Genomic DNA, 18,066 nt, shown 5'->3' on the forward strand with positions numbered 1-18,066 from the left:
TCACATTAAAGTCTCAATGGACCATTCTGAATCAGTGATTTCCATGACTGCTTCAAAACAACTGTTAAAGCTTTGTTTTTTGTTGCTGTTGTTCTCCCTTTGGTAGTGTTGCTTTTAGCTCATAAAATCAATCTGATTCTTCATGCTAGGAATCTAAGTGTCATTATTGATAAATTCCGTATTCTCCTGTCTTCTTTCCCATTTTACAAGCCAATTGGTTAAGTCAATACCTAATCTACATACCTTTATTTCTGTGTGGATTCTGCAGTTGTCTCCTAATGGTCTGTTACCCACATGGCAAAGAGGCTAGAAAGGTATTTCAAGACATAGATCTGATTCTGTTATTCCTATATTTAACTGTTCAATGACTTCTCAATATATTCTGAATACAGTGAAAAAATTTCTTAGTAGGACTATGCAACCTTGTAAATTTTAAGCCTACTGAATTTTTCATTGCTATCCTCTTATTTTCCCAAGCTGTACTGGCTTTGCTTTGGTTCCTTAAGTAGGCAAGTTCTCTATAGCTTTAAAGTCTTTGCCATGATTATTCCCTGGACAAGAATACTTGCTAGCCGTCTACCCCACTCTGGCCTGGCTAACTTCCACTCACTGTGGAAGCTTAAAGTCACGTTGCCAACAACGTCTTTCCTCTACCTGCTAGGACTAGGTTAGCTCTCCTTCTATACCCTCTCATAACACTCAGCCTCTATATTTTTAATAATATCTATAATAATAAGCAATAATTGGCTTATAGTATATGAACAATTAACATATATAGTATCCTTCAAACAAAACAGAGTTTCTTCAACTCAGGACCCTATCTCTTCCTCACTGCTATGTGTATGCTCAATATTTATAGTTTCTTGCCCTGAGATGGTACTTTTTACAAGAGTTTATACATATTGTGTGTGTACATGTATATATGTATAACCTATAGGAAAATTTATAATAATTCTTTATTTTCTGTAATATAATCAAATCATTTTTACAGGTAAAGATTTCGTATATACATTTACTTTAGTAGCTGAAAAACTGTGTTGACGAGATAAATTTAATTAACTTTTCTCCTTTCTATAGGTAAAAAATTTGAAAACACTGAAATGTTTGGTCAGTATCCACTTCAGGTCAATGGGTTCAAAGATCTGCACGAGTGCCTAGAAGCTGCAATGATTGAAGGAGAAATTGAGTCTCTACATTCAGAGAATTCAGGAAAATCAGGCCAAGAGGTGAGCTTAGCACTTTTAGTATCTCCATACTTCTCCAGGTCTTTCTTAAAATGACATAAAGCACAATTTAAGGTTCTAACAATTACTAATAATGGAGAAAATACTCAGAAAAAAATGTGTGTGGGTTTAATTTTGGTAACTTAGACATATGTGGAAATTATTTCACAATTTCAACTATGAATCACTTAAACTTATCTCAATAAATTTATTTTGTTGTTAAAAATCCATCTTTACATATATATATATATATATATATATATTTTTTACTCAAGGTAGTCCTACAAGTTAAAAAAGAAAAACATTGATATTAGGGTAGATTTTTATAGAGGTGTATATTACTATTATCAAATATTGTTGGCATTTATTCAGGCATACATAGGAAATACTTCGTTTTTTATAAAATTGCTGATTGCATAAAGTCTAATGGAAAAACTTACTTTCTCAAGAAAGAAGTAATTAAAAAAAATAACATAAATCTTTTATTTGTCTCCCCTGGTCTGTTTCTCTCCACCTTTCTTTATCTTTCTTCAGCACCATCTCTTGTCTCCCCTGGTCTGTTTCTCTCCACCTTTCTTTATCTTTCTTCAGCACCATCTCTGTATCTATCCATTCACATATTTTATCTGTTGGGGAGTGTTGACACTATAATAGAAAACAAAGTGCAGATCATGTGCCTGGCAATCAGTCCTTGTGCTACAGAGTGAAACAGTGATGGATAGTTGTCTAGATATAAATTCCATGCACGAGTGTATAGATGTTTTATCTCTGTGGTTCACTATTGTATCCTTAGTGGGTAATGTGGTGACTGCAGATAGGGTCTCATGCTTAGCAAAAAGAATCTAAGGTCTTTATACTGAATAGGCAGGTGTTTAATAATTAAATATCAAGTAATAATATCTCTGTTTACTTAAGAAAGACTTGGGTTCTTGTTTCTTTGAGAATAAATGGCATTTGTCTAAATTGTAGGTTTAGACAATTTTAGACAATAAATTTCTCAGAATGTGTGAGGGACACATGGCTGTAGTTGTATTGCATATAACCATTTTTAACTTATTCAGTAAGTTTATTTAGTATATCATTCCAGAAATTTAAATTCATAGCTTTTGCAGTTCTCATTGTGGAAAAAAGAAAATAGATCCCCAGAAATCTTACCTATTTTCTGTTAAATAAAAGGGTAATGAGTTTGTGGCATGAGGCCATGGACGGCATTTTTCCTTATATTGGCAGAGTAGTTTTTATGTGCAATATACTATGTTCTATTGTTAAATAATCTTCCTCACATATTTATATTTTTTAAATAAAAATTGATTATTTTTACATAGAATCTGAAGTCTATTTTTGGTACCAGGGATTGACTTCCTAGGCACTCGACCACAGAATCACAAGCCCTGTTTTATGTTTTATTTTGAGACAGGGTCTCACTGAGTTGCTTAGCGCCTCACCATTGCTGAGGCTAGCTTTGAACTTGCAACCCTTCTGCCTCAGCCTCTTGAACTGTTGGGATTATTGGTGTGTGCCACCACGCCCGGCTTTACTATCTTTTTTATTAATATTTAATTAGTTTATATTTCATTATCTCTTCAAAGTATTTTATTTCTTCATGAAACCATTGATCTTTCTTAATACCACATACTCAAACCAAGAAAAATATTCAAACCAAAATATTTAAATAAAATTTAAAATTTTAATATTAATTGTGTTGAATTTTTAAATAATTTTAATTATTCAAAATTATGGACTATTTTAAATTGGTATAATTCCTGTGAATAATAGCTTTTTCTTCTTACTTAATATTTCCTAAAGGGTGATTTTACTTTGACAAACACACAGAAATCTTTTTTTGTTGAAGTGGCTGCAGACGACTAATATAGGAAGTACTCCAGTGTCTAAAATTGCTTAAGTTAAAACATTCAGTGGGTTATGAATTTTAAATTTCTGGAATGATATACTAAATAAGCTTACTGAATGAGTTAAAAATGGTTATATGAAATATAACTACAGCCCTGTGTCTCTTAACTCTGGTGACACATTCTGAGAAATTTATCCTTAGGAATTTTGTTATTATATGAATAATAGCACACCTACACAAACCTGCATGGTCTAGATCAATCACTTGTCATGGCTTCTTGTACCATGAATCAAGAGACACAATAAAATGAGATATCTGAGATAAATGTGGTACTTGAGGGTGCTGCCAGAATAATATGACATACTGTTTTGCAGTAAAGGGTTTATTTTATTTTATTTAAATAAGTAGAGGAAATATACTCTAAAATAATTATAAAAACTAGTGTAGTAAATACAGAAGTGAGTAACATTTATTGTCATCAAGTATTATGTTCTGTACATAGTTATATATGGTATAGTTTAATTGACTAGCAATGCAGGTTTGTTCATACCAGTTTGGACTACAGATGTATCAGCAGTGCCTTGCTCTAGGACATCATGAGGTGACAGGAAGTTTTAAGTTCTATTATGATCTTACAGAACCACTCTCATATATGCAGCCCATCACTGACAAAAACATAGTTATGCTGAGCATGGCTGTACTCACAAGCTGCTTTTCTAATTTAAATTTTTTTTAATTTTTAATTTGTTCTTTTCAGATATATATTACAGTAGAGTATATTTTGACATACTCTACATACATAGAGTATAGCTAATTCTAATTAGGATCCCATTCTTGTGGTTGTACATGATGTGGAGTTACATTGGTCATGTATTCTGATATAAGGGTAGGAAAGTTATGTCCGATTCATTCTACTCTTTTTCCTGTACCCATCCTCCCTCCCTTCCCTTCACCCCCCTTTGTCTAATCCAATGAATTGCTATTCTTATCCCCTACCGTGTTGTGTGTTAGCATCCACATATCAGAGAGAACATGCAGCCCCCTTTTTTTTTTAAATGGGGAGGCGTTGGCTTATTTCACTAGCATAATATTCTCCAGTTCCATCCATTCACCAGCAAAAATCATAGTTGTTTTTTAATGACTAATATTCCACATTTTCTTTATCCATTAATCTGTTGAAGGGTACCTAGATTGGTTCCCTAACAGCTATTGTGAGTTGAGCTGCTGTAAACATTGGTGTGGTTGCGTTGCTCTAGTATGATGATTTTAAGTCCTTTGGTATAGTGGAGTGGAATATCTGGGTCCAATGGTGATTCCATTCCAGGTGTTCTGAGGAATCTCTATACTGCTTTCCAGAGAAGTTGCACCAATTTGCAGTTCCACCAGCAATGTATGAGTGTACTTTTCCTCCCCAATATCTTCATCAACATTTATTGTTGCTTATATTCTTGATAATTGCCATTCTGACTGGAGTGAGGTGGACTCTTAGTGCAGTTTTGATTTGCATTTCTCTAATTGCTAGATATATTGAACATTTTTTCATATATTTGTTGACTGATTGTATTTCTTTTTCTATGAATTGTCTGTTTAATCCTTTTGCCCATTTATTGATGAGGTTATGTAGTACAGGTGGCAAAGATTTTCTGCCATTCTGTAGGCACTCTCTTTATACTCTTGATTGTTTCCTTTGCTATGAAGAAATTTTTGGCTGATACCATCCCATTTATTGATGAGGAAATGCTTTCATAACAAACTATTACATCCTTTTGTGTGAGATATAGAAGCTAATTATGTTTCCTAGACTTCATGTCTTAGAGAACAACTTGCCACAATTTGGGTCATTTTATTTTCTCTAAGTCATTGTAGATTCACATGAATTAAAATGTGTAACTATTCAATTTTAATGGTAACACTTAAAATATGATAAAATGTGAAAGTAACAGTTCTTGAAGTAGACTTGCATGAATATCATAAAATTGAGTATGGAATATTATGCTAAGAGTTCAAAACTTTTATTTATGAGATATATGAGGTAGTGTTTTAAAATTTTAATGGTTGTGAATATGAAGTAACTCAAACATTCTTGACAGTGACAAGGAAGATCAAAATAAGTAAAACACTTTCTTGTCAAATTTTAAACTTGAAATGTTTTTAATATTAGATCTTTCACAATATTTATCTACTTCATTTTAGGTACTATCCTTATAGGAAATTTCTTAAATCTTGACTTTGGGTAAAAAATAACCTATATTCAATTCAGGAAATCTCAGTTCAGTTAATTAGTTGCAATTTTGTAGGGAGAAATAATATTGAATAATCATTTATTTTATTAGCTTTAATTTTAAAAAGTAACTTTTCAGATTTGAGTCATTTCAGATTGCCAGGTGTGCATCATTTCCTGTTTTTAGATATTCAAATTTAAGTTAATATGTTCTTAGTTTATTGATGGATGTGTGGTGGTATTTTGTGCCACTTGAAATCATCATACATGGTAAAATATATGCAGCAATTTCTTTTTATAGTAGCATATTGCAAGGCTTATAGAAATAAGTGATTCAAAAATATTTGTTACATGATGCTTTACTTCTGTATTTCTTGATTTGCAAGTTTTAAAAATTTCCTTTGGAAAATTGAAAATGGAACCACCATTTGACCCAGCTATCCCTCTCCTCGGTCTATACTCAAAGGACTTAAAAACAGCATACTAAAGGGACACAGCCATATCAATTTTTTAGCAGCTCAATTCACAAGAGCTAAATTTTGGAACCAACCTAGCTGCCCTTCAATAGATGATGAATGGATAAAAAAAAAAAGTGGCATATATACACAATGGAATTTACTCAGTAATAAAAGAGAATAAAATCATGGCATTTGCAGGTAAATGGATGGAGTTAGAGAAGATAATGCTAAGTGAAGTTAGCCAATCCCCCCAAAACAAATGCTGAATGTTTTCTTTGAAGGAAGCTAATTCATAGTGGGATGGGGAGAGGTAGTATGGGAGGAATAGACAAACTCTAGATAGGGCAGAGGGGTTGCAGGGGAAGCGAGGGGGTATGGGATAATTAATGATGGTTGTATGTGATGATCCTTATTATCCAAAGTACATGTATGAACACACAAATTGGTGTGAATATATTATGTATATAACCAGAGATAGGAAAAATTGTGCTCTATATAAGTGATAAGAATTATAATGCATTCTTCTGTTATATATTAAATAAATTATGTATTAAATAAATAAATAAGTGTATATTAAATGAATAAATATATTAAATAAATAAATTATATTATATTATAATAAATAATTTATTTATTAAATATATTTCACATTAATTAAATATTCATACTATATTAAATAAATAAATTTATTATATATTAAATAAGTATATATCATATATTTATATATTAAATAAATATATATTTAATACATAAATATATATTAAATATATTGTTATATATTTAATATATACTAAATAAATAATATATATATTAAACAAATAAATTTCTGTTATATATTAGATAAATAAATAAATTTTCTTTCTCTTTATGTAAATAATATGTTTATATAAAACTTGAAACCATTATATAAAACAAATTTTATATGAAATTTGGTTGAATTGTTTTTATTCTAATTTGTTATATACGATACCAAAAGAACAAATAACCCAATCAATAAATGGGCCAAGAAATTGAACAGACACTTCTCAGAAGATTATATACAATCAGTCAACAAATATATGAAGAAATATTCAACATCTCTAGCAAATAGAGAAATGCAAATTGATACTACTCTTAAGATTTCATTTCACTTCAGTCATAAGATCAGCTGTTAAGAATACAAACAACAATAAGAGTTGGTAAGGATGTGGGGGGAAAGGCAGAATCATTTATTGCAGGTGGGACTACAAACTGGTGCAGCTAATGTAGAAAGCAGTATGGAGATTCCTTGGAAAACTCAGAATGGAACCACCATTTGATCCAGCTATCCCACTCCTCAGTCTGTACCCACAGGACTTAAAAACAGCATGCTACAGGGACACAGCCATATCAATGTTTATAGCAGCATAATTCACAATAGCTAAACTGTGGATGCCTTTCAGTAGATGAATGGATAATGAAAATGTGATATACACACACACACACACACACACACACACATACACACACACAATGGAATTCTATTTAGCATTAAAATAGAATGAAAAATTTGAATGAATTTTATGTTTCATTCAATAGCTATCAATTGACATTGTGGGTGAATAAAGTATAATACTTTCAATATACTGCTAAAGATGGAAGACTTGTTTTGATTTTAACCATTGTTTTTTTCTTTGGGTTAGAATTTCTAATGTAATGAATTATGTTGGAAGAAAGATGGTTGATAGAAGATTTTTCTCTTTACTGATTATGAGTAATACCCACTCTTGGAATTTTTAAAAGGTGTGGAAAACTTAGGAAGAAGTTGAGTTTAAACTAAATTTTGTACTTAGTTCTTTGTGATGTCAGAGGTGTGATGGTGTGCATAAAAATGTTAGTGTCAATTTGCTTTGTCTAAAATTTCAGTGGAAAAAACAGAAACGTAATATGAAGTTTTTTGTTTGTTTTGTTGTCTTTCAGCATTGGTTTACAGAACTACCACCTGTGTTAACATTTGAATTATCAAGATTTGAATTTAATCAAGCATTGGGAAGACCAGAAAAAATTCACAACAAATTAGAATTTCCTCAGGTTTTATATTTGGACAGGTATTGTTTACTGTACAACATGACTTAGCTTCTTAATAGTTTTAATAAGCAAATGAAGAATTTATTGTTTTTATAGGAAAAAATATTTATTTTCTTAGAATAAATCTTTTGCATGATATGTCTAATACCATTTAACAAGAAAAATTTAGAGCTCATGTTATATTAGAAAAGTTACTGGGAATAATTTTATAAGGAAATTTAAAAATGAAGTTATTTTTGTAATCCTAAAATTCTGTTTGAATTTTAGAAAGCACTTTTGTATTATCTGATATTTTATTGTAAATTTCAAATGAATTGATTCTTCTTTGTGATGTTTAGACTGAAGATTGTTTCTGCTTCCAAGATATTTGAGACTAATTTGTAATAATTGTTAAATAATTTCAAAAATCATTTTTGAAAGTAGTTAATAATTTTTTTCCCTGATAGATACATGCATAGAAACAGAGAAATAACAAGAATTAAGAGAGAAGAAATCAAGAGACTTAAAGATTACCTCACAGTATTACAACAAAGACTAGAAAGGTACTTTAACCTATATGAAATTTTAACTATGGGAAATTACATATTTGTTGACTGTCTAGATTTTTTATTGTAAATGTAGGAGTAATTCATCATTCTGGATTGATATATTGCTTGAAAGGTTTAGTTTTGAGTTTTGTTCAAAACTAGAAATAACCTATAGTCGACTATAGAACATTGTTCTAGCATTTGATGTTAAATATCTCATTGTCAAGAGGTAATGCCTGTGGTGTTGAAAGTAGAAGTGAAGTTTCATTAATCTAGTATTGAGCATGAAACTAGACATTACTTTTGAGCTTTCTATTAAAATGAATAGCACGTAAGTTTTTCCTCTCAACACACAGGATGCAAACTCAAATAACTGTCAGGGCCTTTTAGAAGCTTCATGAAGGAGGGAGCCAGGTGAGGATTAAGGTTGTGGTGAGGGAATCCCAAACAGCACTCCTGAGATAGGCAAAACAAGTGCTTTCTAGTACCGGTGGGCCATGCCTTGTGTAAATGGAGTTTCATTATTGTGTAGTGCTTCACATTATTTCCAAAAGAAGCCAGCATCTAGACTGTTGAACTTTCTGCAAATGGGTGAATCAAAAATATATAGACTAAAATGTGGCCTGAGAGATTCCCCTTTGCAACTTCTGACCTGATCTTTATTCCCTTACTTTAGTTTTATTTTGCAAATTGAAGCCTAAATTTTTTGTACAAAAATAACACATCTTATTATAATTTGTATTCTTACAAAGTATCAGTAACCATTTTGAGAGATTCAAATGGTGTTTGGAGATGGAATTCTCAGTTTCTATCTTCCTGTTCAGATACAATTTAGACTGGTGTTTGTAAGTTATAACAGTATATACATACTTCAGTCTCAGTCAGATTTTGTTTCCTTCTATCTTAATCAGCTTTTGTTTCTTCCTTTGAGGAACATCTGATTATGTTTTCTTCTTGAATGCATAATCAGTTTTGCCTTCTTCATTTGAAAGCAAATTAATTTCCTTGTTGAGAGTTTTTGAAGTATTATATCATATTTTGTAAGAATTCTTTTTAAAAATCCATATGTGCTCTCTATAAAAATAAAAGCCTTCATATATTTTATGTAACAGATATTTAAGTTATGGTTCGGGTCCCAAACGATTCCCCTTGGTGGATGTTCTGCAATATGCATTGGAATTTGCCTCAAGTAAACCTGTCTGCACTTCTCCTGTCGATGACATCGATGCTAGTTCCCCACCTAGTGGTTCCACACCATCACAGACATCATCAAGGTGAAGTTTCCTTTGTGAATCTGGCAGCTGTTTGCCTGTATTACATGCAACTGATGGAAGGAAGGTTTTAGAAAATGTGTGCTCTAACTTACTTAGAAGATTTTATGTCTTCTGGGAGCATTCTTATTTCAGTATTTTAGTAGAGTTTATGCTTCCAAATTAAACTTTTCATAGTTTTTTTTTTAATGTTCAGAATTATATTGTACATTGATTTGGTATGAGTTATGTAAGTTTCAACTGTTTGTCAGCCATTCAAAATAATGCCTTTAAATTAAAATTTATTAGTGTAACATAAGCTGATAAATTTTAGAAAGAGAAGATCTTTTTAATTTCAGCATGCATTAGTTTTCTTTTTCTTCTTAAATGTGAGTAAGCCATTTTTACTGTAATGTTAATTTTAACTTTATAATAACGGAGTCCTCATGCATTACAAATCTCATCAGAATACATCAATCCATGTATTTCTTTTCTATGATCTGTTCTTTTTGAAATTATAGGGTAACTCAGTGCTGTATGTTGTCTAGTGCTTTAGTTTGAAGACTAAATGAGAAATATTTTATGCTTTCAAAATACAGCACAACAGAACTACAGGGAGTTCCTTCTTCAGAACTGCCCAGCACATCCCCTCCATCAGTTTCTGCAGTTTCATCGAGGTCAGTAATACACAAACCGTTCACTCAGTCTCGGATACCTCCAGATTTGCCCATGCATCCAGCACCAAGGCATATAACAGAAGAAGAACTTTCTGTGCTGGAAAGCTGTTTACATCGCTGGAGGACAGAAATAGAAAATGACACAAGAGGTAAGAAGCTTCTTGTAGTGTAGCTAATGTCACCTCAGATGAATATGTAAAATATTAAATTGAGAAGGGAAATCACTTGTGGAATTCATATTTAAATATTATAGTCATTTTTTTTCTAGAAGAGATTTTATGTCAGATAACTTAGTTTGCCTTCCCATTTTTATGATCGTAATATCAAATTCACAGGGACCACGAGTTTCCTCAGATAACTGATTAATGACATAGCAGATGGGATGATTTTCTAGTTTAGTGTTCTAAATTTATATCAAACTGGTATTCACAGCTACTCTATTGGTGAAATGTCGTACAATGACAGAGTTTATATTTCACCTGATGTTTGCATAATGAACAGGTTCAAGTGATAAAGAAGTTTTCTCTAGGCTTAAGAGTTAGAAATGTGAATTTTCATTTTGAATCTCCTCTCTACTGAAGATATGATCTGTGAACCCAGTGCCAGTGTAGAACATAGTTTAACTGGCATGTAGCAAAATAGGAAAAATAAGGATGGTGCTCTGTGTGTGTGTATGTGTTAGACTGCAATCTATCTTTTCTTTGAAGAAACTCATCTTTATTCTGAAATTATCTCCTTATTTTTAACATAGACTTTTGATTTTTAATGAAATCATATTGTTTATGTTTCATGGGGGATTTTATTTATTGTATATTTTCCTTATGTCAAAACATAATATCCTTTTATTGGCTCCCAATTTTATGCTAATTAATCAATCTCTTAAAATTAAAAGAAAATAGGAACTACTGTTTAATACTATAGGTTGAAATTATATTGAACACATTGATTGTTGGATTCTATATGACCAACTTGACACTCTGTAGACAATATGTGAATAAGTGATCCAATATAATAGAGCGTAAATGATGGTGACTAACAATTAGCATTAGTGCTGTAAATATTTTTTTCCTTAGTATTTCTATATGGGGGAATTTTTAAATATTTGAACTTGCTAACAAATATTAAGTAAACACAATATTCTTGAACACTGTGCTAGGCATTGGATAATTCTCCACTTGGGCATGGCAGGCTGTTTCTGTAAGATCATATTCTTAAGGGTGAAAGTTTGGAAGCTTTTTATACCAAGTAGTGGCACTGTTGGAGAAGAAATGAGGGTACTTAAAATAATCCTTGGAGACAGGTGACACATGCAGGTCAGTGATAGGTGAAAAAGGAATCAGGAAGGGTTTCTGTGGTTCATAATAGTTTGAGTACTGAACATTATACTTTAAATAAAGGCAAAGACAAGCAGGTTCCCTTGAAGAAGAAGAAAGCTATGGTAGATTTGAGGAGTATGAGGAAAATTCGTATTATGAGGTATAATACTGTGGTTCCTCAGGTATTTGTTTCCTCTCATCTCTATTGATAGTAGATGTTAACAGTATTTTTTTAACTACTTACTAGAACCCCAACACATTGATATAATTTATTTAATTTTCATAATGATATATTGCTGGCTTTTCACACATATATTTATATACTTCTGTAAGTACTATATAAATGTGCCATTTGTGGTTCAAAGTGTGTATATCTTAAATACTGATGATTCAAGATTGTCTCTTCAAAACACTGAATCAAGCTGTGTGTGAGAAAGCCTGTCTCTCAGTGCCCTCCCAAACCCTGGGGACTTTTAATCTGTGGTAGTCTAGGAGTGGAAAATGTGGTACATCAGTGTCTTGATGTGTATTTCCTTAATTATGAACGAAGCTGAATATTCATATTTTTCTGTGAATTACTTAGGTCATTTCCTTTTTTTGGTAGTTCTGAAGATGGACAAGGACTTACCACTGAACTATGTCCCCATCCCCATTTGCCTATTTTTTTTTTTATATTGAGCCATTTACCTTTTTCTTAGTATTTAGAAAATTTAATGTATTACAGATATTAACTTTTTGCCTAGAATGTAGGCTGTAGATAATCCCGATTTATCATTTGCCCTTTTTTATACTGATTCTTGTTTGTTTTGTTTTGACAATATATGGTTTTTGAAGTTATGGGTGTGTGTTTGCAGGGTCTTCTGCTTTATTTATGGTTCCTGGGTTTTCTATCAGGTAAAGACAGGTCTTTCTCTGCTCTAAAGTTTCTAGTATTTTCTTTGATTTTTCATGGTTTCTTCCTGATTCTTTTGAATATATTTCCAGTATGTTGTGATTACGCTTTAGTTTAGCCATTTCCCTAATAACATAGATATTTAGATTATCTTGAGTTTTAAAAATTATTATGGAAAACATAGTTATGAACATTCTTATATCAGAGTAGTTTTATAGAATTATTTTTTACTGTAAATAGAAATAATTGGAAATGAGAGCCCCATAATTATATTCCCATTGGTGATTTTAGTGGGTTTTTATTCACTTAATATATATGTGCATGAATTGTGGTGAAGTTATTTTCTTTTATTGTTAAGTTATTTCATTTTAGTATTTAAGGGGGAGTTAGCTTTAATTTTTATTGAGTCCTTCTTTTATGTTGAAAAACAAACTTTGGTTGTATCAGCTCTGCAAATTTTCTAGATAATACATTTGCTTTGGTTTTTCCCTGTGCATTTGTGACATATCTTTTATGAAAGAGAACTATATCTCATTTTACACAGATCCAGATAGTAACATTTTATGAAATGTTTCAGAAATTTTACTTTTTTCTCTAATATGTTTATAGGTAAACTTTCATCCTGGTATTATAATTTTCAGTAGAAATACACTTGATGTTAATCACTAAATGTCACCTTGCCTCATTAGATTTGCAGGAAAGCATATCCAGAATCCATCGAACAATTGAACTGATGTACTCTGACAAATCCATGATACAAGTAAGTGAAATTTTTAGCTAGTAATCATTATCAAAATTACTTACGTGTATTTTAAGTTATGTTTACATTATTTATCTTAATTAAATTCTTTGTTACATGTTTTGTTATAAATTTTATTATAAAATAACAAAAAGGCTAAACGATGTACATTTTTTAATTACAAATGAATGGGAAAAATTTCATGACAAATTATATAACAGGTTTTCTCCATTAAGTTGTATTATTCTGAACTTACTGCTTACACATTTTATAGTTTTACAATACAATTTATCAAAAAGTTTCAAAAGATCTCAATTTTTTTGAAAAGTTCTATAGGAAAAAATATGTGATTGTTTTAAGGATACAGGATGTGTTGAGAAACCCTAAAGCTCAAAGCATTTTAACTTCTGGCATATAGTATATAATTTATTTTGCTAGCCACCAGTTATGAAGTTTTGGAAAAATCATGTATTATATAGAAAACTTCATCCTGAGTTCTATATTCAAGAAAAATAAATAGATCAACAAATACCTACACAACAAATGTATTTTGAAAGTTTCAGATAATCATTCTCATATGCAACAACACATTTTACGTATCTTTAGCTTTTTTAATTTCCCTCTTTTGTGAGTTTATAGTTTAATATTTTTTAAATTCAAGATTGTAATTCTAACCTATTAGAAAAATGTGCATCCATGCTTCCTCTCAAATTGGTAGTTTTTGGTTTCATGGAATGTGGTATTATTAGACTACTAATAGTTGCAGTTTAACTTTTTTTTTTTTCCTTTTTTTAGGTTCCTTATCGCTTACATGCTGTTTTAGTTCATGAAGGCCAAGCTAATGCTGGGCACTACTGGGCATATATTTTTGATCATCATGAAAGCAGGTGGATGAAGTACAATGATATTGCTGTGACAAAATCCTCATGGGAAGAATTAGTGAGGGACTCTTTTGGTGGTTATAGAAATGCCAGTGCATACTGTTTAATGTATATAAACGATAAGGCACAATTCTTAATACAAGGTAAGAGTATAAAATATATAGTGTAGTATATAGTTTTAAATAAGTGGCACTTCAGTGGGACTCTGTCCTGTGCTGTAATTATTAATTGACACAGAGGGTGATGTTCCATGATTAGGTAATTGGAAGTGAGAAAGCTGGAATTGAAAAGTTATTGTCCAGAACTGAGAGCTGGCATACATTTCGTACTTAAGAGTTGACTATGAAATGTAAATCTGACTTTTTTTCTCCTTTCTAGAAATCTTTTAATGATTACGCCCACTTAACTAACTCATTTAAACTCCTTAGCCTAACAGAAGGCCTATTTTCTGGCCCCTGTCAGTCTTTCCAACTTCAATTATCACCTTCGTTCATTTTGAACTTCATGTACTTCACTGATATTTGAGTTACTTTCTGTATTCAGCTCACATCAAACCACTCCACACATTTATATCTCTGTGTTCTTAAGTGTTTTATTTTTTGCCAGTAGTGTTCTTCATTTTTCTTTTGCCTCATTCTTACTCCTCTGTCAAGATTTCAATTCAGGTGTCATCTCTGTAGTTTTTCTTAACCTGCCAGGAAGTACCTCTCCTTGTACTATCCTAGCATGCTTACATTGGCCTTTTATTCTTGTGTATTATACCTGTCTTTGCTCTGATCTGCTCAGAGTTAGAGTCCATGGCTTACCATACCTTAATCTTTTTGTTTCTAATATGAGCTCTGCATATAGAAAACATTTTGTTGAAGTTGATAAAATCAACTTTTGTTTTTAAACTTTCAGCAAAAACAAGCAGTCCACTTATAGCTGAAAATGTGAAGTTTATTTTGTTTGTGTGCATAGTAGAGGTCGAGTGAGTCTTTTAAATAGTATTTATATAATGTTTTAAAATATCTTGTTATATTTATTAGGTTTTATAATTGTGTATTTTTATTACTATGTATTACTGCTTCAGATGAAAGATAATTTTAGTTTTATTTTGAGCCTCATAAAATTGTGAGTTACTTTGAAAAGTTTTACTTCACAAGTAATCAAACATCTGGTATTTTCTGAAATAAAAACCTCAGTTGGAGTAGTAAAAAATTTTCTCTTCAGAGTAAAAACAAGTGACAGAATTACCTAAATGACTTATCAAATATTTGTATCATTGTTTTTTCTGAAAAGCATTTGGAATTTTTATAAAAATTAAATTATATTGATAGGGTGTACTGTAATAATACATAGTATATGTTCCATTTAAAATAATATGTAGTATATAACTTTATTTGGAGCTTTGCATTTTTCTTTAACTCTTAATTTTATACTAGTTTTTGAAATATGATTTGCAGAGGAGTTTAATAAAGAAACTGGGCAGGCACTTGTTGGAATAGAAACATTACCACCAGATTTGAGAGATTTTGTTGAGGAAGACAACCAGCGATTTGAAAAAGAACTTGAGGAATGGGATGCACAACTTGCCCAGAAAGCTTTACAGGAAAAGCTTTTAGCATCTCAGAAACTGAGGGAGTCTGAGTCTTCTGCGACAACAGGTTTGTCCATTTTTATTAAGTTGTATTTTATTATCAGCAAACTTACATTTTTATTATTGTGTTATAAAAATAAGATATGCTTATTGAATTTAAAAAAAATCCTTAAACTTTTAAGTATGAAGAAGCCAGTAGAAATTATCTGAAATTCCAGCAGTCAGTAATAACCACAGGTAACATCTTAATTACCCATTGGCCAGGCATCATTGTTTGCATGTAGACCTTTTTCAACATACGTGTGATGATTCTGCTGACTTTCTAACTACTCTGCCTACTTTGAGTGAGCTAGTCTCTTAGCAAGAAGCAAGAAAAGCTGTGAAATAAGCAAGCAATGCAGCCAGTTCACTAAATCTATTAGAAGAATGAACTCTAATAATTTCGGATTTTAGAGAATTACACTATTAGTATATCCATATATATTTTATGTAGTATTGAAATAGCACCCTTAATACAGGATATTTTATTTTAGAAATTACTTAAATTAAAAACAAAGTTAGACAAAATAAACTGTTTACTTTGTTCCAAATTTAAAAAACATATAGACCTATAAAACAGAGATAAATTTAAATACTAAAAAATGTCATTCTTGACAGGCATCGTGGTGTAAGTCTATACCAGTGACTTGGGAGGCTGAGGCAGGAGGATTGCAATTTTGGCAACTTAGAGAAACCCTGTCTCAAAAAAGAGCTAGGGATGTAGCTCAGTAGTAGAGCATCCCTGGATTTAATCCCCATTACCACAGAAAGCACAGCTATTCTCAAACATTAGCTGATGAAATCAATAAAATACTGAAAAGAAACACAGCAAAAATAAAGAAAATGTGTTCCAGTAAAGTTGGAAATCTTTAGATCCTTTTAAAAAGTCAATTTAATCATCACAGAGTTGTAATATAGTTTAGGTTAGGATTATTTCCTGCTATAGAGAAGTGCTAGTTCTCTGTAGTCATTGGGGAAATGAGAAGATATGAATTAAACCTAGGTAATTTTCTCAAATTTATCTCTCTCTCATTTTTCCTATCACATTGAGTGGATATTTTCTTAATAACCTTTGTTGTTGTTGCAAGATCTGAGTGTTTTATTTTTTAAGGAAGCATTTCAGGGTTTTTTTTATTTCATTTTTTTAAATAGACTGATTTACATGCAGCATTATGTAGGTGGGTTTCAGAATTATCATTTAGAGAGTTAGGTGGAATTGTTTTTTTAGTGAAAAACTTGCAATACCACATTATGGTATTTAGGCATGCACAAATCTGTTCACATTCTTGACTTTTTAAAATTATAAATTGAATAGTTGAGTCACTGATTTTGATTTTAGGCAGATAGTTCAGAATTTTAAAAAAGACCCAGGTAATGATATTATGCCAACAAAGATACCCACATTTGGATACTTAAACATCACATAGTGTACTTGAGTGTCACCACTGGGAAGACTCTATGGTTATGTAGGATTTTACTTTCTTCCCAGACATCCACAGCTGCCACACAGAGCAGGCAATGCTCCATGTGTCCACAACGATGTAGATTCAGGAGATATCAAGAGGTTATTTTATTTTATTAGAGCTCTTTGGTTATACATAGTATTTGTGTTCATCCAGACAAACTCATGCATGCATAGAAATCTATTTCAGTTCATGATTTTATCAATTTCAGTTCATGAACAAAAGAGTTTTTTGGTTCAAATCAGTTCCTTTCATTTTTAACCCAATTCCATCCCTTTGTGACATTATATTGGTCTTCTGTTCATATCCTTCATAGACCATTGTCTAGAATTGCCCAAGATGGAGTTTTTGTGTTGTTCTTCCCTTAAGGCAATTCACATGTGATTTTTCTCAACTTGCTCTTAGTAGGAGGAAAAGGCTACATAATTAAACTGTGTGCTAGTAGTCCCTAAGACCTCAGGCATAGTGAATGCATTATTCATTGCTTGATCTACTTTATTCCTGGTTCATCTATATTTTGTGAAAGCAAAATGTTAAATTCTGCATAGCCTTCTGCTTTTCATTTTGTCTGTTAGTTGTTAGTCTCCATATTTAGGGTTAACACATTTTATTTCTACTGTCACTCAACTCCATTATGGAGTCAAACTAATATATATTCCCCCAAATATCCCTATTTGATAAGGACCTGCCTTGTTTTACCTTTTATAGTTGTAATTTTATTTTCTCTGGTGTAAAAAGCCATATTCATGTGCCCCACACCTTTTTTTCATGATCAGTACTTCCCACCATATACTTTGCATGGTGTTTTGTTATTTTTTTTAAATTCAGTACTAATTTTTGGCATATGTTTTTATGTCTCTTTTACTGCTGAAATTAGCTTTTGATTGAAGGCAGATATATTTC

General features: G+C 31.4%; 1 protein-coding gene across 7 annotated transcripts in view; it reads left to right on the plus strand.

The window, feature by feature from the left end:
* The window catches only part of Usp25 (ubiquitin specific peptidase 25), a 134,273-nt gene that overhangs the window by 78,229 nt on the left and 37,978 nt on the right, over window positions 1–18,066 (plus strand). For all 7 annotated transcript variants that reach the window (XM_078044478.1, XM_078044480.1, XM_078044474.1 and 4 more), the window contains 8 exons: window positions 1,078–1,226; window positions 7,693–7,820; window positions 8,247–8,342; window positions 9,440–9,601; window positions 10,177–10,403; window positions 13,152–13,222; window positions 13,997–14,225; window positions 15,528–15,728. In XM_078044478.1, the coding sequence (XP_077900604.1) occupies window positions 1,078–1,226; window positions 7,693–7,820; window positions 8,247–8,342; window positions 9,440–9,601; window positions 10,177–10,403; window positions 13,152–13,222; window positions 13,997–14,225; window positions 15,528–15,728 (1,263 nt within the window). The remainder of the gene's footprint in view (window positions 1–1,077; window positions 1,227–7,692; window positions 7,821–8,246; window positions 8,343–9,439; window positions 9,602–10,176; window positions 10,404–13,151; window positions 13,223–13,996; window positions 14,226–15,527; window positions 15,729–18,066) is intronic.

This window comes from Ictidomys tridecemlineatus, chromosome 3, assembly GCF_052094955.1.
Source record: "Ictidomys tridecemlineatus isolate mIctTri1 chromosome 3, mIctTri1.hap1, whole genome shotgun sequence".
In the NCBI taxonomy this organism is placed as follows: Eukaryota; Metazoa; Chordata; class Mammalia; order Rodentia; family Sciuridae; genus Ictidomys; species Ictidomys tridecemlineatus.